Genomic DNA, 23395 nt, shown 5'->3' on the forward strand with positions numbered 1-23395 from the left:
CCAAAGAACCTTCTTTGAGAGTGCTTGTGAATTGTGGTAGGTCCCACGTCAATGCACTGATGCGAAACCGCTCGATATTGATTTTTCACTTTTGACATCACCGCAACCCTACAGAATGAGGAAAGAGTAGTCGTGACGTATGGCCGCTGACAACCGGTGGGCTTTGATCCATCATATTTGAGCAAATGACCAAGTAAAATTTTTTATGCAACAAGGTGACTTCGCCCGCTCTTCAGCAGCTACAGATATACTGTATTCAGCCAATCTACCTGTGGGCACATTATTTTTTTAGCGTTTTTGGAATCTATTTATAGTGGTGCGGATTGCGTCCGCTATAGACAGACGCGCGCAGAGAGAAGAGAACGAACTTTGAGAGCAACCGGCGAGCAGCCGAGCGGCGGTGAAACTGAGCCTTTATTGTACGTGCCTTCCACGCCGAGGAGGTCGGCGCCGCGAACATAAACATCCGCTCGTTGTGCAGACGCTCACGGCGGTGGCGGAATCGGATCCACTACACTATTTAATTAATCTTTTTTCTTTATCATCGGATTGGATGCTACTGCTCTGCCATCATGACTGGCATAAGCTAGTCACTGCAGCGTACGACGAGAAAAGGTGAATGAGAGAGAGAAAAAAAAGAACAAAAAAAAAAATAGAACAATACAAACACGTGCCCTGGACTGCTTTCCTGGGCCACTGGAAGTGACTCCTAATACAAAGACCCAGAATCCACAGAACTTGCAGTGTGCCCCTTTCAGATTTCCAAGCCCTTTATAAGCTGCTTTCAAGAACTCCAGTATCGTGTCACCAACCAGCACAAAGTTCAGCTTTAGCTGCATATATTAATGACTAGTCCGTCCGAAAGTATGACAGTCCCAGAAGTGCACGTTTTCCCCCCCAAAATTTTTCTCATTTCACACCTAGTCCACACCTTGTACGACATCAAGCCTTTCCTTTTGGCAGCCAGTCTAAAGACGGCAGCAACATGCGACACCCCTAGGCATATGTATACAATGATTGTTAACTCGCAGCAGCTTGGCATGTGCAGGAGTTTGGGAAGACAAGGCACTTTGTGACACCTGCACTCACTTTCTATACAAAGTCAAAGCCTGAGCAAGTTGGTTATTCAGAGCCGGCCATGAACGGCACACGAAAAAACAATGTGACAGAAAGGCCGTGCCCAGAGCGCTGTGCTTGTCTTTCATGTAGTGCATTTGACTGGTTCTTACAGAGCTCGGTATTATTGAGATCTCTCAAGATAGGAGCCACAGAAAGTCTGTCCAGGCCAAACGTTCAGCTGTTCCCAGAGCAATCAGAAGAGGAGCTAAGTGGTTGGAATTCTGTCGAATTCTGGTTGCAATCCCAGCTTGAAGGTGAGAATGCATCTAACTGTTTTGAACCAGAGTGTGGCACAATGGATGAACCACACAAATGTGTTTTGAGTGCTCAATTTCGATCAGCCGAATGTAAATCTCATCACCGGAATGCTCAGGGCGGTCAAAACTGATAAGTCGAATGCACCATTTGACTTAACCGACCTTAGTCAATAACTTCGTATCCATTTGCGTTACAAGCACAAATGGAAGTTGTTCTTCACACATCTGTGCATTGTGTTCTTCAGCGTCAATCACTTCTGCTGCCGTCAAACCAAAGCTAAGCAGTCTCAGCGCAATGCCAACTACACCAAAGAAGCAGTCTCCAAAAACCTCACTAGCGTCAAAGCTTCTTGGCGGCTGACATCTCTGCTGTGTCCGGTGATGCTGGTGTACCAAGAAGTGCTGTGCTGGCTGCAATGATGACACCATCCTCTGCAGATGCCACCGGGTCACCAGAGTTCGATGGCGGGATTGACTGTTGTTGTTTGGTGTTGGCCATGCCACTGGGGTCGGCCCAAGGTTGCCGCTCGGCTGAGCCGAAGATGGCAAACACAACACCACCAGCAAAGCTTACGGCGGCTGCAAGGTAGAAGATGTGCGTCCACTGCGTCACCTTATCGCCTTTCTGAAAAAAAAAATGAAAAGAAATAAATGCCATGTTAGATTTACTGCTCATTACAATAAAATATTGTTATTGCAAACCACATCATATTGAGTTTTTCAGGTCAACAAACATGAAATGTTGCCAGCTGAAAGACACACTGAATACTTCAGTACGATTTTAATACAGTTAAACCTCAATACAGTCAAACGTGATTAATAAACATCCGATTAATGTGTAATTGTGGTTTAAACGTAGTCACAAAGATTCCCCCAACCAGCCCCCATTGGGGCTGGGTGGGGGAACTTGCTCGCAGTCTTACTGAGTTCAAAGACGTCGCAGCAAGGCCACCACGGCAGCAAGTGAAGATCGCCGATTTTTTGCTGCCTACCCACAAATAAAGCCTGTCTGAGTGTGTGTGGTTGAGAGCATCGTGACGTCGTTCCTTTCAGGCGGTTAAGTAGTTTCTAAACTGGCATTGGCAGTTCATAAATTGCTTAGTGTGTACCTAATGTCATTCCTGGCCAACTACGTATTAGCAAGGTTTGACTGTATAATGAACTTAAATATAACAAAGTATTGAAGTTTTCATAACCTCTTGTCCATAGAACATTATGTATTTAGAACCTCAATATAACAAAACGTGTTTATATGTCATTTCAATACAATGAAATTTCACTGCCACCGCAAAGGAATGCCGAGACAATAAATGGAAACTTCTGCACCTGCAAATGGTCAAATGATTGAATTACAAGCGGCTGCTTGCAAAATTCACCTCTCAAATCGTGCACCGCGCAACAAGAGCAACCGCTGAAGTGAAGCCGCATCATGTTCCGTATTAAGTCCAAGTGCGATAAGATCCTATTGTGCCCCGTGCACCATGTGCTTTAGGTGCGAGTAAAGTGCATGAGGGTGAGGCAAGAAAGATGGTGGCTTCACGAATGATGCCTTCCCGCACAAGCAAAGGGAAAGAAAGGGAGGGGAGTGAGCTCACGGTGACGCGATCAAGCGCACACGAGGGTGCGGAGCGGGGGGTGGAGTGAGGGGCAAGTTGGCACGTGTTTTGCTGTGGCCGTGCATGGCTGAGTGCATACGCAGCTGTGCACCCTGCTTTAAAGGTTATCTGCCGCATGCGAAAAGAGTGAGCATGACAAGATGGCATGGCACCATGTAAGCCGTCATTCTGCGTGTTTAGTATTGGAGCTTGAGTAATCTGGAGTTTCGGTGACTCATTGGAGTGAGAGGCAGATGAAGTATTCGCTCCTTGCTGCCGGCGCTTTTCCTGATGGCGTCATCCCAGTACAGGCAACGCTATCAGCCGTGGCGGCGGATTGCACGCAAAAGCGTGGCTGGCTTCGCTTAATTTGCACCTTCGATGTGGAGATATGGGGAACCAGCGCTGGCCAGGAGGCGCGACGGGAGCTTCAGTGTGCAACTCAAATATGCTGACACCGTCCGGTAGGGAGGCCCTGAAGATTGCAAGGCACATTTAACAAGAACGTTTGCTTAGGCTGGTGTGCCCAGCCAAGTTCTGTCCATGGCCGTATCAGTTGTGAGAAGCGCATGCGCTGCTACGTTCTAGCACGTCGATGCCCAGACAGGTCAGAAGCTGGACGCATATGCTTCAAAATGAGCGGTGGATTTGCTGATGCAAAATCGCAGCATGTGCTACTGTAAAATGTGTCCAGCGCTAGCTAGGCTGTGTGTTACAGCACTGTTGTTGGCACGCAAAGTTTCAGCGCCGGTTGCCCATAGTCGACGTACGTGGAATCAAACTGTATCATTCATTGCCAACTCCCAAATTTATCAAGACGAATTGTTTTCTCATTGAAATTTGCTTTTTTCGATTGCCAGATAATTCGTAAAATTTTGCGGCCCCTTTTCGTGTAAGAAAAATCGATCAGTGACTGTACTTATTTGCATAAAAGGTCACGATTTCTATACAACGAAATTTTGATATAACAAAGCAAATTGCCGATTTTACCGACTTCGTTATATAGAGGTTTAACTGTACTAAGGTAAGCTATATTATACTACCATAACACCATTTTACATTAATTCAATACTAGAAATTTCAAAACACCAAATATTTTGAAACAATGAAATGATATGTTACCCCTCCTGTGCATTAGCTGGTCATCAATACAATAAATCTGCAACCAAAAACACTGGCTATCTCCCCAACTTGTGACGCTGAAATATATGATGCATGCCACACTACAGTACTATCACAACTATTCGAGTGGAACACCAGTAGTTAGGCATCCCCCGATTTCGTGACATCCCAGGTTTTACGACCAATTATTGCAGTCCTGGCCAACTCCCCATAGAGAAAATGCATTAAAAATTTCAGTTATATGACTTGAAATCACGGACCTCAGTCTCATATGACTACCTGCACGTAACTGCGAACCCAACGGTGGATGCATGAAAAGTGCTGTGGGGGAGTGTTCCCTTTTGCCTGTGCAAAGCTCCAACTCATTTCTGGGCTCCCTCCTAGCCTCCTTTTCCATTCCCTTGCATTTGCTGCCCTCTCATCGGTTCGCTTCCCATCCCCATTTTCATGTCCCTCTACTGTCGCTTGTCTTCATCCCTTCAATGTCATCTCATTGTGCTTTCTCTCTCTCAACGTTTTTTGTGTTAACCGCCGGCTCATGTTCCTACACATATTGTTTCCGAGATAGTTTTGCTTTCGCATGACTTGGCATCGGATGCGTTCACGTATATGACCAACAATGTTTCTGGCGCTGTGTAAACCTTGTGAAAGTGAACGAGAAGAAGGGAAACTGAGGGGCCAGATTTTTATCAGTCGTATCATAACATGCCAACAAACAATGACACCAAGGACAGCATAGAGAAAATTATGAGCAGTTCTTAATTGAATTGAATGAAAAATAAATGGAAATGAAAGTGCAAGGAAAAATCAACTGGCCGCAAGTAGCATATGAACCCCTGTCTCTACATTAAGTGTGCAATGCTCTTACCAACTGAGTGTTAGCCAGCGCTGCAGTTGTTTTTTCATCCATTTTCATTTCCATTTATTTATTATTAATTTAATTAAGAAGTGCAGATAATTTCCCTTATGCTGTCGTTGGTGTCATTGTTTGTTTGTATGTTATGATGTATCTAAAAGTGATCACTTAGGAACACCGCTTAGTGCATATGGAAAGCGTCAAAGCATGTGCGAAGGTCGAACTGATTAGCCTCCAGAAGGCACGTAGGTTGCATCGGATATATGTGCTCACGCACGTAGTTTGCCGCTTTCTGTCTACATGCGAGCATATAAAGCTTCTCATGCGTCTGTCGTTGGTTCCGCACGGGTCGTCGTACAGCAGGCATTGCTTTATGTAAAAACTGTTGGCTGCCACTTTGGATGAGGACGGCTCCACAGATGCTGCCATGCCTGTGCCTACATGTTCGTGGATGTGCTATGTAGCATCGACAACGTTCGGAGGTTTGTCTCTGCAGGCGACGGTGTAAGTTACCTAGGCACACACATTTCTGCATTCGAAAGAAAGCACTTGTTGCGGGGATTCTTGCCCACTGACAGATCTTAAAAAAAATGTGTAGATGAGAGAAAAAAAAAAAGAAGCAAGGTTTTTAGCATGCTGGCGAGTGATGCTGCTCACACTACATGTTGTGCTAAATCCCTAAAAACGAAAAAAAGGGTGGTCAGCAACTAGACTGCAATATTAGTTTCACATTTACTTTTCTAGCGATTCTGGCTTCCGAGTCCTGCAGAGCATTAACATATAGTTTAAATTGAAGCTCTACGCAACTCTGCCGTGCAATGCCATGTATTATAGCCATAAGTTTTGTTGGTCGGATTATACAATGCCTGGATTATAAGACATTCTTGTGCAGTCTCAAGAAAGTCGTATAATTGGAGTTCCACTGTATCACCAAAAAAAGTGCTATGGCTGCTCAATTCCATCATTACAGTAGCCATCAGGTCTATTTAGGAAATTGAAAATCTCTATGCAACGAAGTTTTCAATCTAACAAATTTTTTCAGCAGCAAGCATCACTTTGATCAAGTGAGACTTGACTGCGCATACTTTTATTCAAGGGTATCAATATGCTGCTATGCTTGACCTGGGAGTGTCTGCCAAGTGTGCTACAACCAACTTACAAGACAGCACTGCTATACATTTTTTCCAATGAGCAACGCATGGTTTAAGCGAGCAATGGACTTACTGCAGAGGATGACAGCAGCCCAGCAACCAAAGGAGCCAGCACTCCTGTGGTTTGTCCAAATGTTGTAATCATCCCATTAAGGGTAGCTGCATGAAAAAAAAGAGTTGGAGACGTTGAGAGTGACAGAGCACTGAAATCATGAGATGATCGGATCTCGAAAAAATGAAAACCACAGCAGCTACATTACGGAAAAAAATCAATTCGCCATATTTTGCTAAGTTCTACATATCTTTTGAAGGTATTGTATTCAAGTAAATACTTTAAAACCAGGATAATAAATTCTCTTAATACTGACTTAAGCGCAAAGTAAAAAAAGTACTTTGGGTTGCTCAAACGAACAGGGAATACCAAATTGGTTCCATCCCGACAGCTGTACATACTCAAATTTTTAAAGGCTTGGGGTAAATTTGCTGAAACACCATGTATGCACCATGCAAGATTCTCTAGTAAATAAATGCAATGTACCACACTTACACGAGTAATTTGGACACTTTTTCTTCCTTATTTTGGGGCTTCAAAAAGAGGGTGAGCAAATTACACAAAAATTGTGCAAGCACGTCCTAAATAGCATATAGCACTAAGGTCACGGTGTGCAAATTATTGCGTTTACTTGTTTCTAACCAAAATGTCTACCGATTTCAACCGAAAAATAGGCTGACCAAAAGTGGCAGTGAGTGACAATAAGCACAAGTATACCATGCTTAGTCAGAGTTGCTTCTGAAGGAATACAACTCTGAGAAGTCATTGTTTCCCTCCTCCATGCACGCATAGCCTGCTGCGTCAGGTGGGCTGGAATGGGAGCAAGCGTGATCGCCCTAGTTGCATTCGCCACCACTTTGCTGGCTCAAACAGTGCTACTGGATGGGAACAGGATGTGTCAGCACCTACAGCTGAAGCCGTTTCTTACACCAAGCCGAAGCCGTGCTTTTCGAAGCATGTGGTGGGCAACATCGCATGTCTTCTTATCCAGCAGCCATTGCACCAGCAAGAATACGACACGATACACTGATTGCTACAGTGCGTGTGATTTGTGGTGCTTCTGATTTGTCTACACAGCAAAGTGCTGCGCCCTCCTCCAATGTGGAAAATAGTGCTAACTAAAAAAAGAAAAAGCGCGTGCAGCTTGTTTTTTGTGTATGACTTTGCTTCGACTTTGCCGCGACCCTTCACCGCTCCATGCCTTTACATGTCACAGCTGTGGCGCTAGAGTGGTGGTAGTGTGTGACGTCGCGGCCGTGCCAATCTCCCCAAGCCTGCCCTACGCGCGCGCTGACGAGCTGCTGTGGCGAGAAAGAGGGAGGGCAAAATATGCGAGTAAAAGTTATTTTTCAAAAGCTAAGGAGATAATTTGCGGGTGCGCAAATTACGTGAGTAAATAAGGTAGTTAAACATAATGAGTGTGGCCACATACCAGAGTACATTGGAGCCAAGTCAACCACTGCAGCCGCATTGCCGGCCGTGAAGGCACCCAGTGTGACCTTGCCGATGATCAGCAGGAACAGCACGAGCCATCGGTTCGCTCCGGCCATGGTCAGACACAGAAGGCACAGCGCGGGGCCAAAGTTGGCTGCAGGAGAGCATTTCACACACGGCACGTGTCAAATCTCCACACAACAATGTGTGCCGATAACTCTGGTGTACGTTTTCGATTACGGGAGTCAATGCACAAGTTTTCCTTGCCATCTGTGCTCATGCGAGGGTATGTAAGTACCGTGTAACCTCTCTAATATGTTTCTCACAGGACTGCGTGAAAAAGAAAAAAGACGTATCTCCCAGGTAATGTCTTACACAAAGATGCTGTTAAAATTAATGTGAACATGCTGCTAAATGTCGAAAACAAAAGACACCATGCACGACCTGGCCTGTGAAATAGTTTACAGTCGGGAACTGATAATTCAGACGTGGTGCAGACTGCCCAAAAGGTACAATAAACGGGAGCCTGAGGACAAGGGCGGGCTTGTTGGTGCATCTCGATTGAAGGTGGTTGCGTGCTGGGAAACACGAGGACACTTGTGCGTCCGATGTGCCTTCTTTCGCCCTCGTGTTTCCCTGCTTGCTAATTTAGTTAGTAAGCGAATGTTTAAAAGTTTATATGGCTGATAAAACTACTAATCTTACTTTTCATATAGCTGTCTACAAATCTGCTATCGCAATTGATGCTTTGCCTATTGGGCAAAACTGCAATTTTCTTTATTATCACAACTTTAGTGCATTGGGAGTAAATCTGTTTTTTCAAATAAGAGAAAGTTATATTTCTGTATGAAAGAATGAGCTGTGTGGTAGTGTACTTCCTTTTGCAGGTCACGGCAAACAGGTGCGCGTTACAACCGAAGGCATTTTTTTTTTCTTCTCTTTTTTGGTCACAGAAAACGGGTGCATGTTACAATCCAGGGCGCGTTAGAATCGAGTAAATACGGTATTTGAAAGAAACAAATGTTCAATTTTGAATATGAATTAATTCTTAAATCAAATGCAAATCAAACTCGCATGACAAACAGCAAATGTAGCCAATGTAGCCTTGACAACATGTGACTTTGCTTGGCTTGGCTTGTCCTGCGGTGTGGAGATGGTCAGCGACTACTGGATCGATTAGGCTTTGTTAGTTTCAGCTTTGAAGGGGCTCTGGCGACAACCATGCTAGCGACATTTCAAAACCGAAACACAGTAGTACTGATATTTCTGCTAGACTCTGTGGCCAAATAGCATGCAGTCATGAAAGCATAGTCTGAATATCGAAGAGCCCTATAAGGTGTCAAAAATTTCTGAAATGTCTGCTAAGATTTGTGCATAAAAAGTGTGCGCTGGTAGTATAGTCATAATAGTGCAGCTGAAGGATGTCTAGCGTCGTTGACATTTCTATTTTAGATTTTTTTTTGTCATACTGTTAAACCAAATATGACGAAGTTGGTAAAATCGACAATTTGCTTTATTTCAAAATTTCGTTATGTTAGGAAAAAAGGTGGTAGAGAAATTTCATTATGTTGAAATTACGCAGAAACACACTTCGTTATATTGAGGTTCTGAATACATGGTGTTTTATGGACAATAAGTTATAAAAAGTTACAGTTAATTACATTGAACATTTCTTTATATTGAAGTTCGTTATATTGATGTATAACGGCAGAGGACGAACTCGACATTGTTCTTTTAATTATATGCCAAAGTCACGCCTTTCTGGGAATGTTGTGGGAGCGCCCATGAATCAATGGGGATTCTAATCCATCAGTGCCTATGAGCCCTTAGCTGGAACCACGCCTATGCGATGTTATGACTGAGAAAACGTACAAACGAGGAATGTATCAGCATTGTTCTACTTATATACGTGCACGAATTTTGGCGTCTTTTTTAACACGAGCATTTCTCCACTTCACCCCAATCAGAATATGGCTGGAATTGAACCCGCAACCTCGTACTCGGCAGTGGTACACCGTAGCCTAGTTTTGAAACATGTATAGCGGTGAAGCATGTCCACTGTGCAGCGTGGCGTACCAAGAGCGGAAAGAGGGCACTGTGTAATGCAGCAAAGCTGACTGTAGGTAATAACTTAGGTAGACAGGTGCACAATGCGCAGTATTTCCAATAGGAACCAAGCTAGGTGAAGGGTAGCCATGGGCCAGACATAGGAATTGGAAGATGCCAATACTACTACGATTAAATAGATATGTAGTTGGTTTCAATAGCTAATTAAGCTCCTGCTAAGTGAATGACAACTTTGGTACCTGAGCAAGATCAAGAGCAGCTACACTCATGGATAACTTTCTGTGACAATGAAGGGAAAGCTATGGAAGCAAAGCGTGCGCAATTAAGAGGGCTCTTGAAAAAAAAGCACTACATTCTTATCCGCATTAGCCTAGGCTCAGGAAAAGAAAATGTGAGCATCTTATTACAACAGCAAAGTAAGACAAAATACATTACTGAGTGATAACTTCAACTTATTTTTCCATGGTTCTCTCTCTCATTTGGGCCCATGTGAAACCGCGACACATACAAGCTGCAGCGATTCTGTATCTCTTCCAAGGGATCAAAGAGTGCTGTCAAATGCTGCCGGAATACTTAGGGCAGCAACAAATCCGCAGAAGCTCCATGTCCTGGTAGCTTTGCCTTCACTGCCTCTAAACAGGGGTTCCCAAACTTGGTTCTGTGAAACCCAGTAGTTCCACAAACAGCCTCTTAGGGTGCTGCAAGAAGTTGGAATGAATTCAACTTTGTCTTATTTTTTCCCATTTACATCCACAATTTTTTCATCTAGAAAAACGAATTTGCATTGCATTTTGGATTTGATGAAGCCATCCCATCACCACATTTGTAGCCTGTCAGCAGAAAGAGACCAATGCGGCAGCGGCGCGCAAGATTAATCATTGTGCGACTTGCGGGCCCCATGGTGGCCACCCTGAGCATCCTTTAATTTGTGCTTGTGAGAGCATTTTGTAAGACGTGAGCAGGAATCAACTCATAAGAGAAGGGAATAGGCTTGGGCGTGTTGGTAATTCATCGTTATACAGTCGAGTCCACTTTTAACGGCCCCACTTAAGACGAACGCTCGCTTATCACGAACAAGTCCGGCGTGACCGTCAAAATATACGTTTAGGCTATGGCGCTCGGTCTCAGCTACAACGAATGCCCGCGAGCCTAGCCGATCGGCTACAGCGAACGCCTTGGTGTCGCGGACCACTTTCCACGTGGCGAGATCCGCCGACCCTGTGCTAAGCACGCTCCGAGAATTGGCTTTCCCGTGGCGTCTCGCCGGAGGCACGGAGAAGCGGCGATGCGGCGAGGGGATCGCCGCGATAACGAGGGAGAGAGAAAAAAAAAATGACGGCCCAGCACGCATCAGCAACGTGAACACACAAGTCGAAAGTGCCAGCTCATTCGCCACGGGACCCTACTCACCATCGTCGACGTCAGGGCAGCGGCGAAGTTTTCCACCAATTGACAACGTAGCACGTGATCACGTGCTTTCGTACCCCCTCTTCTCCCTTCTCTTCCCCCCCCCCCCCCCCCCCCACTTAACGCCGCGCCTCACACCTCACACGACTGCGAGACTGTCTTTTTCTTACTTGTGGTTGTGCTAGCGTTGTCGGCGTTGTTTCCTACTGGTGTGCTCCCGTGCCTATCCGAGATGGCAGATTCGCCGGCGTCTACTTCGACAGTGAAGCGAAAAGCTTTGGACTTGGCCACGAAACTGTTGATCTTGAACAACCTTTCCCAAGGCTCGAAAAACCACGAACTGGTGAAAAAGTATGGTTTGTCGAAATCGACAATATCCACGATACTAAAAGAGAAGGACAAAATCTACAAGAGTGCCGCCACGGACTCTGCGACGAGGAAGCGCCTACGGAAAGCCACATATGCAGACGTTGAAGACGCGCTTCTAAAGTGGTTCCTTGATACTCGAGCACGCAATGTTCCCATCAGCGGGCCGCTGATGTTGTCCAAAGCAAAGGACTTAGCGTTCCTCCTGGACTTCCCAGATTTTTCTCCTGGCAATGGCTGGCTCCATCGCTTCAAGCTCCGCCATGGAATTATTTTCAAGACCATCAACGGCGAATCGGCATCGGTAAGCGACAAAGACATCAACACGTGGATGTCTAAAAACTTGGCCCATGTATCAAGTTATGCTGAAAGGGATGTGTATAACGCCGATGAAACGGCGCTATTCTATGAAATGCTGCCTGGCAAAACGCACGCTATGAAGGGTGACAAATGTGCTGGCGGCAAGCACAGCAAAGTTTGCATAACTGTGCTTTTGTGCACCAACATGGATGGAAGCGATCGATGCTTGCCATTTGTCATCGGTAAATCAAAGAGGCCACGTTGCTTCCGCACATATGTACCAGTGCATTACAGGCATAACTCGAAGTCGTGGATGACACGCGAGTTGTTCGCGGAATGGCTTATTGACTTTGACAGCAGCATGGCGAAGAAAGGGCGCAAAGTTCTTCTGATTCTCAACAACTGTACCGCCCACAATGTCCAAGCTGTCTTAACGGCAGGTGAGTTGCTTTTTCTGCCGCTAAATGTAACTTCAAAAGCGCAACCGCTGGACATGGGTGTAATACGGTCGTTTAAAGCGGCCTACAGGCGCCGTGTTGTGCAGCGGATGCTGACTGCAGTTGATCGCCCCGCTGCCAATGTGCCTCTGCAGGTCTCGCTGTACTCGGCGATAGAAATGATCAAAGCGGCGTGGATGGAAGTGACACCCGAATGCATCCGGAATTGTTTTCACAAGGCCAGCTTCGCTGACGCACCTGAAGCAGGCATTGAAGACACTGAACAAAGCCAGCCTGACGACGACTTGTGGCGACGCGTTGTTGACGCTAACCTGGCCGGCTGCGATCTTGATTGGCAAGATTTTGTTGATGTGGACGACGCTGCTGAAGTTGCGGAGTCGTTTTGCGACGAGACCACTGTCCGGGAAGTGTGGGCATCAAGCGACGCCGAAGCATCGGACGATGACAACGATCCGTCAGAGCCAGCACCTGTAAGCGCGACCACAGCAGTGAGCCATATTGAGGCACTTAGAAATCTTGTGTATTTTAAGGCCTTGGGTGACGAACACATCGCAGCTTTGAACAAGCTTGAAACCGCCGTCATTGGGTGTGCTCTGACGAGGCAGACAACGATCACCGATTTTTTTTCTCAATAAATTTTTGTTTTGATTGATGTCAATTTTTGTGTGTGGCCCAAATACCACGAACTTCTGTATAGAACGAACAAAATTCCGCGTGACGCTCGGGTTCGTTATAAGCGGGCTCAACTGTATAGAATTCACAGCACAGTAAGAACAAAGGACAGGTTGAGATAGGACAAGCGCTGACTTTCAACTAAGGCTTTATTGCAGAGCCTGAGCACATATTGCTTGCTGAGCATACCGTAAAATTCCGAGCAAGCGCCCCTACTCATGCCTCCACTTTAGAGTGATTCACTCGAAAGTGAATCTGTTCACCCATTCATGCATTTTCACCAGACCACTTGGCTACAGTGTTTCTTTGGCATTTTTTAACGAAATTGCATTTAAATTACATAACATGACAGAATTTAGTGAGAAAGAAAGTTATTGTTTGGCCACACTTCTGCTGAGGTGACAGTTCACCATGGCCAGGTATCCGTATAGCCATAGCCTTCGTCAGCCGCCGTTTTGGTCAAACGTGCAGTGTCACACGCGAATTAAGCTCGAGACACAAGGTGTGATTTTTCGTGTGAGCCCTCATATGATGCGTCTGAGTCCGACTTGACGCATACAACGATTTGGGACACAGCGTGCAAATGAGCAAGCGGCGCATAGCTGCACCCAGAACCAGCGCCACTGCATGAACGCTTGGAATGACTTTGCAAAAAAAAAATTTTTTAAATGAAAATGAACGTGTTTGCACAGCTCTCTCGTAAACAAGATGCCAACATAAAGACGACTATGCGAGCAGTGTAGGTGTGTTTCCGCAAAACCACGTCCGCAGTGTTGGCTTCGATGACGGCCGCCGATGACTATGAGCCAGCAGGCCTAGCTCGCTGGGCCATTGAATCGGGAGACCGGTGGTACTTGGGACACAACCGCATGCAGCTCGTAATGAGGCGCCTATGTTTGTGGCACAACGTGTACACAATTACGTTGCACTTAAATTGCAATACATTTGATTTTACCGACGCTGACAGAAGCTAACGTGCAAGCCAGGCGCACTTGGGATTGCTGGGAGATGGTGTAGGCCTAGCTTACTGGCTGCCAGATTCGGGGCCGACAGCCCTTGAATTTAGGTCTGCAATTGACTAAAGGCCCCTCCGCAAAATTTCTTGGATTATATTTCACCATAGGGGGAGGGGGGGGAGGGCCCTTGCTCGGAATGCTACGGTATATTCCTTGCCACATTTTTCATACCCTTAAGAGGCCCCTCACCATGCCACATAGCAAATTTTGGTTATACATTGGAAGTTGTAACGTGCTCTCTTAGGAGTGTTCTACCGCAACAGTTTTCAAATTGGTTCATTAACAGAAGAGACATTATTATTTGAAGTGGCGCAAACCCATGATTTCAGGAGGCAAGCGTCACCACCAACATAGACAGTCTTTCCACTTGCTTCGTCTAGCCTCCACAAGCGAAGTTTCTTCCCTGTGTTCTCCCATACTGGAGCCAGAGGGCCGCAACAAATACGTCACAGGTCCCGCCATCTTTCTTTTAAAGCAAAGCTTTAATTCCTTGCCTCATCCTTCAACTTTCCCATTACTGCTGCTGTTTCGCACACCACGTCGAGGGGTAGTTCAGAGCGTGTGCGTACATGACAGGAGCGAGTCAGAAAGGAAAGGCCATGCGAGAAACTCGTCTGGAACCCACGGCGCCGAATGTGCACACTGCCTTCTGGAACTCCCTAGGCATCGCCACATTAGCCTCTTGACAGGTGTAATTATCGGTGACCCCTCCTCAAAAGCATTGCAGAAACTGCAGTGCTTCCCTCTTAACCAACATGTGAGTCCAGAGGGGAGGTAGACAGAACTGTAGAGAGGAGGGAGGAGAAGAGGCAGTTCCCATACAAGGAGGGGGGGAGGTGACGTGAGAAGGCAAAGAAACCATACTACTATACGACAGCGGTTACGGGAAAACTGGATAAACTGAAGTTCAAGGTATGGTACAATACGTTTCTGCTATTTCTGAAAAATAAACACCACGCAAATATGTCAAGCAGACAAATTATGCGGGGCGTGCAAAAGCATAGCCTCATTAATTGAAGTGCACCACAGGGTCCAGGCGACACTACGGAAGTGGTTGACCGTCAAATCAACACTTCTGTGCCTGCTGCAGTAGCTTTGCGGCTATGGCATTGCTAGAGGTCACAGATTTGATCCCAAACGCGGCAGATGCATTTCGATGGGGGCGAAATGGAAAACGCACATGCACTTAAATTTTGGGACACGTTAAAGAGCATCACGGCGTCAAAATTAATCCGGCATCTGCCACTATGGCATGCCTCATAATCCGATTGTGGTTTTGGCACGTACGCCCCCATAATCCAATTCAAGTTTACTACTTCTGCCGTGATGCGATGTGCCATGTGAGGCAATGACAATGCTCAACCTTCTCAGAGGTGATGAAATATGGCGCACAACAACGCCTCAAGCAAACACCTCTCCCTGTGTGTTCTGTGAACTATGCAGACAAACAGCAGAGGTAGCGTTTAACATCAACTCACCACTCTCGCGTTAGACTAAACAAAGAAGAAATTAAGCTTTCACCGTCAACATCACCACTAATTATCATCAATCAAAGCAACCAGTACAGAAAGCTTCGCTTCACTTACATCGACTCCCACAGTGCATGGGATCTGCATAATTTTTTCTCCTTCACTCGCGTGTTTTTGCCGAGTGGCACACTTCCGGTGACGGCGTCACATGCGAGCAGTTGCGCTTGTCTCATTTCACGTAGTGGACAATCTTGTGCACTCTGCAAGAGAACACTTGATCAGTGCCACAATCACGAGCAATGAGGCAGGTGTGAGAGAATGAAGAAGAACGATCGCAGCGCTAGAACACAGTAGAAAATGAGATAGTTTCATTCTCTGCACGCACGATGGCATGGCATGGGCTCTTAAAGAAAGAAAGTCGAAGGCCATCGTTCATCAAGAGTGATGGCCTTCGACGTTAAAGATAACATGCCGAACCGCAAATAGCGGAGGTCACACGCAGATGCTGTAGTGGTGGTACTTTGGTTAGGTGGACCCAGAGGGGAATGATTGAGGCTCTGCTTCATTCGGAGGAACTTAATTGAGTTTTGCGGTTTCACATGCCAAAACCATGATATAATTATGAGGCAAGCTGCGGTGGGTGACTTCAGATTAATTCTGACCACCAGAGGATCTTTAATGTGCCTATAATGCATGGGACATGGGTGTTTTTGCAATTTGCGCCCATCGAAATGCGGCCACGGTGGCTGACATTTGATCCCATGGCTGCTAAGCCACCTTGGCGGGTCCATCATTCAGAGGAGCTGAGGGCCTCATTCCCTCTGCTTGCAAATGTCTTGCTTCAGCTGACACCACGCTGTGCTTGAAAGCACCATAAGGCACCTTAAAGGGCCCCTCACCAGGTCTGGCCATTTCGAGCTGATAAGCGCAGTGCACATAATGGGCGCTAACGATCGTGTCTGTTAAGTATTACATTTCTATGCAACGCGGAAAGAGCCTAAATTTCATATCCAACACCGTTCACCTTTCTCCTCATGGGCGCTGCGCTCCCAGCCAGAGAGTTGATGTCAATCGCACAAGTGCACCTGTGTACATGGCAGCGCCGTGATGATGCACATGGTGACACATCATTTTGAGAACTGTTCAAGGCAACATCTGTTATTTGTGCAACCTGTTGTTTCAATAGAGGAATTAATGTTTAGAGAAATAATAAAACATACAAACAGAATGTCTGTGTGTTCATGTTTTACTTTGTACTATAGCTAGATAGATGTACTTCCGTTCCCTCTGATGTTACCATCATTTTCTACCGTGCTCCAGCACTGCGATCATGCTGTTTCATCCTTTCACACCTGCCTCGCTGCTCATGATTGTGGCACTCAGTGTGTTCAAGCAGAGCGTGCAAAACCATCCAATGCGTGAAGCGAGACCAACGTAAGAGCTTGCGTGCGATACCGTCACCGCATGTGTGCCACTCAGCAAAAAACACGCGGGAGAGAGAGAGAAAAAAAAAGAAGGCGGGGCCCGTGACGTACTCGTCCCACGATCCTCCAGCTCCTATACAGGAGAATGCAGGGAAGGAAATTTGCTTGCAGAGGCTAGATGGGGCAAGTGGAGAGAGTGTCTACATTGGCGGTGACACTCGCCTTCTGAAATCGTGGGTTTTGCTGCACTTGAAATATCACTATCTCTGTTATTAATGAACTAATTTGAAAAATTGTTCCCTTAGAACCCTTCTAAAAGGGCACATAACAACTTTCATTGCATAACCAAATTTTGCTATGCAGCATGGTGAGGGGCCCTTTAAAGCTACGAAAAATGTGGAAAGGAATCCCATTGGCTGCATGTGCCCGTAATCTTATGTTTTCCAATTACGTGCAGGGCCACGGGCAGTGGACAGAGTCGATTTGCAACGGCGTCATCTCTTTGCTGTTGTGCCACATGTTTCAGCACAACATTTTACCTGTGCTCTCACAACATGTGGCCCAGCAAACAACGACTGTTTGATCCCAGAGGTGGCTATGTTGCTAGCAGACGCGCCAGGAACCAAAAGACTGCGTGATGCACACTTAGACTATCTGTAGCAAGTATGTGACGCCCCCTCAGGCATAATCTTGGTTCGCCTGCCAAGCTCGGTGGCCTGCTAAAGCTCGGCAGGCAACATTGGTCACCGCACCACAATAAACACCGACGAGCGCGGCTGCTCGCCGGTCAGTCATCGTTCAGCACCACCACGCTGCGGAGCGTCCGTCTATCGGAGGGTGCCAGAAGCCCTCCCTTGTTCACGACCCGGGGTGGATCGTGACACTGGCGACGAGGACGGGATCCTCGTGACACTCGCGATGGATCCTCGCGGCGTGGCTGGCTTGAGAAGGTCGTGCAGGAGGCTGAACACGCGGGTCCCGCAGCTGGCCAAGAAAATGTCCCGCTGTTTGGCTTCGGGTGTGTCGTTTGCCCGGAAGAACACGTGGACTTGCTCCTCGTAAATTTGCCAGGCGGACCCATCTCCCTCGAACGCCTCGAGCCTCCGTACAGCGGCATGGCGACAGCAACGAGGGGCGGTGTTTCGCCGCTTGCGGCGGCGTGGGACGCACCGTAGGTACTCGTCGCCATCCTCGCCGCCAACTTCTTCGCTAGTGTCACGAGGATCCCATCCTCATTGCCAGCGTCACGAGGATCCCATCCTCGTCGCCAGTGTCACGAGGATCCCATCCTCGTCGCCAGTGTCACGATCTACCCCGGGTCGTGAACAAGGGAGGGCTTCTGGCGCCCTCCGATAGACGGACGCTCCGCAGCGTGGTGGTGCTGAACGATGACTGACCGGCGAGCAGCCGTGCTCGTCGGTGTTTATTGTGGCGCAGTGACCAATGTTGCCTGCCGAGCTTTAGCAGGCCACCGAGCTTGGCGGGCAAACCAAGATTATGCCCGAGGGGGCATAATCTATCTACACTATCTGCTGCAAAGACACAACGGTCCGTCCAGATAACTCACCAGTGAGCTGAAATGCTTTCCGGACAAGTGTAGTCTGGAGGCCGCAACGAAGCAGACAGTCTGCGATCACGCCGGAGCCCAGCATTGACACGATGGTGAAGGCAAACACGAGTGCGCTGAAGTTGGCATTCTGGGCAAAACAACGAACATAGAAATGTGAAACCAGTCAATGACACAGGTGCAGGAAGAACCCAAATAAAGCTAACAAACAATGACACCAAGGTAAGCATAGGGGAAAGCAAGTGCGTTCATTAAATAGAAAGGTAGAAGGTTGCTGGTTCGACTACCGCCGGCAGCAAGTTATATTTTCTTTCACTATCATTTCCCTTTTACTTATTACTACGGACATGGAAATATCTAATATCACTCAATTAATAGTAAGAGTTGGACTAATTTTATTTGTAAACTGAATATTTACTATTCGATATATTTGGTGTAGAGACTGACGCAGTGCCACATGTCACGTGCACCGCGAAGCACGTCGTGCTCGATGCCGCCCAAGCGAGCGGTTCACTTTATTTTCGTTGCAAAGGACTGTCGAGTGCAAATGGCAAAGTTCATGTGATGTGAACTTGCCATGGCCCTGCAGATTTTAGAATCTCTGACGGTTGGAAAATCACGCCAAATCTGACAATGAAACGGTGCGGACGGCACCTGCTCTGTGCGCTGGTTACTAAAGTCACATGATGCACGGTCCTTTCGCCTGTCGCGCAGATTGGCCTTACGATAACCCACCTGCTGTCAAGTTGGGATAGCCTTTCTGCGTTTTGGAGATAAACAGAAAAGCAAACTATCAATTGCTGATCCGACATTATTATGTATGTGCACACAATTGTTTCTACGCTGTATGCCCCACTGCTGCTCTCTGCTGTAATGGGAGTCGGAACTCCGTCAAGTGGATTGCCGCTTTAATTCCCCCTCCCTCCATCATCATTTCTTGTATTGATGAGAAATAAGCATTATTATTATTATCTATGCAATAAACAAAAGACTGCCGCAAGACATAGGCCCACTATTAAGGTGAGAACCTCATTGGTATTCAGTACAACAGAACGTCCATAATTCATTAGCTTCAGAGGAAACAAAGCACTTGATTTTACTCAGCAGAAATTCTATTGATAAAAAAATATTTTCCAGACCTTCATGTACTAGAACTAAGCTGTAATCAATGCTGGCATGCTAATCTGGTGTTCCCTTAATAGGAGTAGACCGTACAGTACGTCACGATTTCCATGCACTTATGTTACTGATAGCCTACTAAATTTTTGTTAAGCAATGCTATCAGACTTCCTAGTATGTGCAGCAACGTATTTTCTTGCCCAAAATTTGTAACCATTAAATACGGTGAAAATTTTCCAATATTCGGTATTCGATTAGAAATTTACTATTTGGTATTCACACACCCCTGATTACTACTATTTAGATGTTTGCCTCAATAGTTCATCTCCCTTATGATCTTCCTCATTTAATTTGGTTATCACAAACAATAAATCGAGACCCTCAGTTCCTCCGTTTCTACTTCCTCATGTGCAGGATCAAGTCGCATCATGGACAAATTAAAGTGAAATTGGAACGCATTAAGTAGTACTATTAAAGGGATCCTGAAACGATTTCGACAGTTCTGTAGAAATGTACCTAGTCGTTGGGGTAAATCCTTCCAATCAAAGTGTGTAACTTATTATAAGGTTTCAAAAATGTGCATCGCTACCTAGCAAAGTTCCCCAATTTTTCAGCCGCCTCGTTGCCTGTTATGCAGCAGGCACCTGTAACGTCAATCAGGCGGGCTATCCAATTAGCTGACCGAGTTGCGTCATTTGGAAGACTTGAAATGTGCCACTTCATTCAGCTAATTTTGAATAGCATATGTATGCACAGCAATTTGTGTACTTCAGGAAACACTCCATTCTTCGGCCCGCGGAAACTTCTTCTCAGACTGTTGCATACTTACAGAGCTTCCTTTTGCTTCCTCCAACCACGAATGCTTCGCTCGTTCACACCGAACTGCCCCCCTGCAGCACGACTGCCGATGGTTTCGGCAGCTACAATCACTTTTATTTTAAAAGTACAGTACCTGAACATTGCTTTTGTGGCCCTGACATTTGCAAAGCATAACCATCACGAAGTCAGTGTTAGACTCACTTCGTCATGTGTTGCGGTTACAACAGCGATTGATGATGGAGTAAGAAGCTGATGCAGATAGCGTCAAGCAATACCGAAACTGGAACTGCGTACTTGGGCAGAAAACTGTTGGGATCCACATATAGCACAGATCAGAATTTTCACAAGGTAAAATTTGGAAAAAAACCTCAGACTATAGCGGGTTTTTAAGGTAGCCCATTTCACCACATTCCCAGGTTAGCAGCAGCGCTTTCTTTTTATGCTGACGGCTACAAGGATTGACTGACTAATTGATTCTAGGGTGTTACGTGCCAAAACCACGATTTGATTCTGAGGTACGCTGTAGTGGGGGACTCCAGATTAATTTTGACCACCTGGGGATCTCTAACATGCCGCCAGTGCACGGGACACAGACGTTCTTGCATTTCTCCTCCATCGAAATGCGGCGGTTACGACTGGGATTCGGTCCCGCGACCTCATGCTTGGCAGCGCAACACGACAGCCACTAAGCCACCACGGTGGGTAACGGCTACAAGGAAGACTTGTAAGTGTAATATAGAGACAATCGTAAACGTATTTACTAGATAGTTTCATGTTATCAGGCAATTATCAAACCAACATACTAATGGAAACAGCTACAGCAATGTGGCAAATGCCCGCGGTGGCATCTGCAGGTTCTCGCTTCACGTAGCATTAAAACCACACACAGTTCACGTTTGTGTTTAGGAAAGAGACGTGGGAACACACTCGGTTCAAATAAACCAGAAGTAGATAACACTTGCGTCACCGCTTGAAGGACATGAGATACAGCGATGGCAGCACGGTGAAAAGTTAAAGGGGAATGCCGCAGCTTGAGGGGAGGGTAATGTTCAACCGCTCGTACCTGTGCTATTATAGCGCTGACATAAAATTTTTGTGATAACATATTCCTTGAGAGATACCACCTGTGTCTAGGCATACGACAAAACCTGCTTTGGGGATCTTTGAACTTCAGACTGGGATTTCATACACCTACGTATCTGTTGGCCAAAGATGGCGCAGTCCCCAAAACTAAGCATGCTAGCTGAAATCAGGCTGATATCACATAAAGTCAATGAAATTGCATTCTAGAATGTTGCTGTTTAACAGAATCTGTTATATTGTTGAACATTGATATGACAAATTTCAATATAGTGAAATTCTCTATATAATGAAGTATATAACTACTTATCTAAGAACACACGTATTTTGAACCTCAATATAATGAAGTGTTCATATGCGATTTCAATGTAATAAAATTTTACTGCCGCCGCAAAGCAATCCTGAGGTAATAAATGGAAACTTCCACAAACGCAGATGGTCAAATACAGTCTACGGTTGTTATGATGAACCCATGTACGACAGCCTTTCAGATATAACAGACCATATTTCAGCCTCAGTTTCTTCTACCTAGTTTATTAATGCAACGAAGTTCACTTTTAACGGACCGTGCTACAACAAACTACTGGCTACGGCGGCCGAAATTAGCAGAAATTTCTTTTCAAAATTGGGCGTATACAACATACTTCTGCCGCGCCGACACGGGCTGACAACTGACTTGGGAGGGTCAGCCGACTATCGCGGCTCAATATCGTGTGCATGAGGATGGAAGGTGGGGCAGAAACGCGCCGCCTTCTCTTGCGCGCTAGGCACAGGAAAGGGGGAGGCGAGAGATGGGGGGTTTTACTCCAATGGCTGCTGTTCATGGCGAGGTCGCCCTATCTTGAAAGCGATCTGTGACGTGAACATAGTATGCGCCCGTGCGGACCTCATCTTCAAAGCGATCTGCGATGTGGACACAGTGCACCCGGTGCCGGTAGCTTTGTATGCATCGTGCTTTCAACGTTTAGTTCACATTGAAGCAAGAGAGAGTACAAAGGTCAATTCACTTGCTACTGCTACCATGCTTATCTTGCTTAATTTGCTATCACAATGGATGCTTTGCCTTTCGGGAAAAACTGCGACTTTTTTGTTTTTTATGTTAGACATTCGTCCCTCACTCTGCAATAAAGTTGATAAGCACTGTCTTCCCATGCCAGCAAGAAGAAAGAGGGGGGGAGGGGAGTTAGGGCCTGTTAGCGTGTCTCATTTTCTAGTGCTGCCATGGCAATGTGTGGCTGTCAGCGTGTCTGAGTGCATACACAGCCTGCGCACCAAGTTTTGAGGTAATCTGCCATGTGTGCAAAGCGTGGGCATGCCAAGATGACGGTGCATCATGTGCACCGTCCTTCTGTGCCTTTAGTACTGGAGGTTGCGTAATCTCTAGTTTCAGAGACGCATTCAAGCGAGAGGCAGAACAAGTATTCATTGCTCGCTGCTGGCACTTCTCACGATGGTGTTGTCCCCCTGCAGGAGACCCTATAAGCTGTGGGGGCAGAGTAATTGTGAAATATGCGGCTGGATTAGCTTCGCTGATGTGAAGATATCATTGGATTGGCATGAAGCTGTATCTTTCGTCACCAACTCAAATTCAGCAAACTGACTCTTTTTTCTCATTCAAATGCGTATTTTTGGATTGCTCGGTAATTCGGAAAATTCGCAGCCCCCTTCCACGTAAGAAAAATCTGTTGGTGACTGTACTTATTTGCAGAAAAGTTCAAATTTCAATGTAAATGTCGACATAATGCCAATTTTACCGACTTCGTTATGTCGAGGTTTAACTTTATTGTTATTTATGCTTGACTTGGTAGCCATATTAGCACAGGGTCATTCAGTCGCAGTCCAACCTATCGCACGACATGCTGTAAGATGTCTGAAATTTCGGTCATCCTGATAGATTAACCTCCGCATTCAGAAATGCAACTTAACTAGAAGCTCATGCTCGACTTGATATAAATGACGCCTGGTGCAAACGCGCCGAAGACGCTCATTGCGTTGACAACAGGCATCGTTTAAATGAAGTGAAGCATGGCTTCAAATTAAGATGC

At 46.2% G+C, this 23395-nt stretch overlaps 1 protein-coding gene across 1 annotated transcript in view; it reads right to left on the minus strand.

Annotated features, from left to right (window-relative positions):
• Positions 1–498: 498 nt before the first annotated feature.
• LOC126538274 (sodium-dependent phosphate transport protein 3-like) overlaps positions 499–23395 on the minus strand; it is a 72592-nt gene continuing 49695 nt past the window's right edge. The window contains exons 9-12 of the mRNA XM_055074639.2: positions 18333–18462; positions 7585–7740; positions 6174–6259; positions 499–2001 (exon numbers count right to left, since the gene is read on the minus strand). Coding sequence (XP_054930614.2) covers positions 1717–2001; positions 6174–6259; positions 7585–7740; positions 18333–18462 — 657 coding nt within the window. The 3' untranslated portion in view covers positions 499–1716. The remainder of the gene's footprint in view (positions 2002–6173; positions 6260–7584; positions 7741–18332; positions 18463–23395) is intronic.

Source organism: Dermacentor andersoni, chromosome 4 (assembly GCF_023375885.2).
Source record: "Dermacentor andersoni chromosome 4, qqDerAnde1_hic_scaffold, whole genome shotgun sequence".
Lineage (NCBI taxonomy): Eukaryota > Metazoa > Arthropoda > Arachnida > Ixodida > Ixodidae > Dermacentor > Dermacentor andersoni.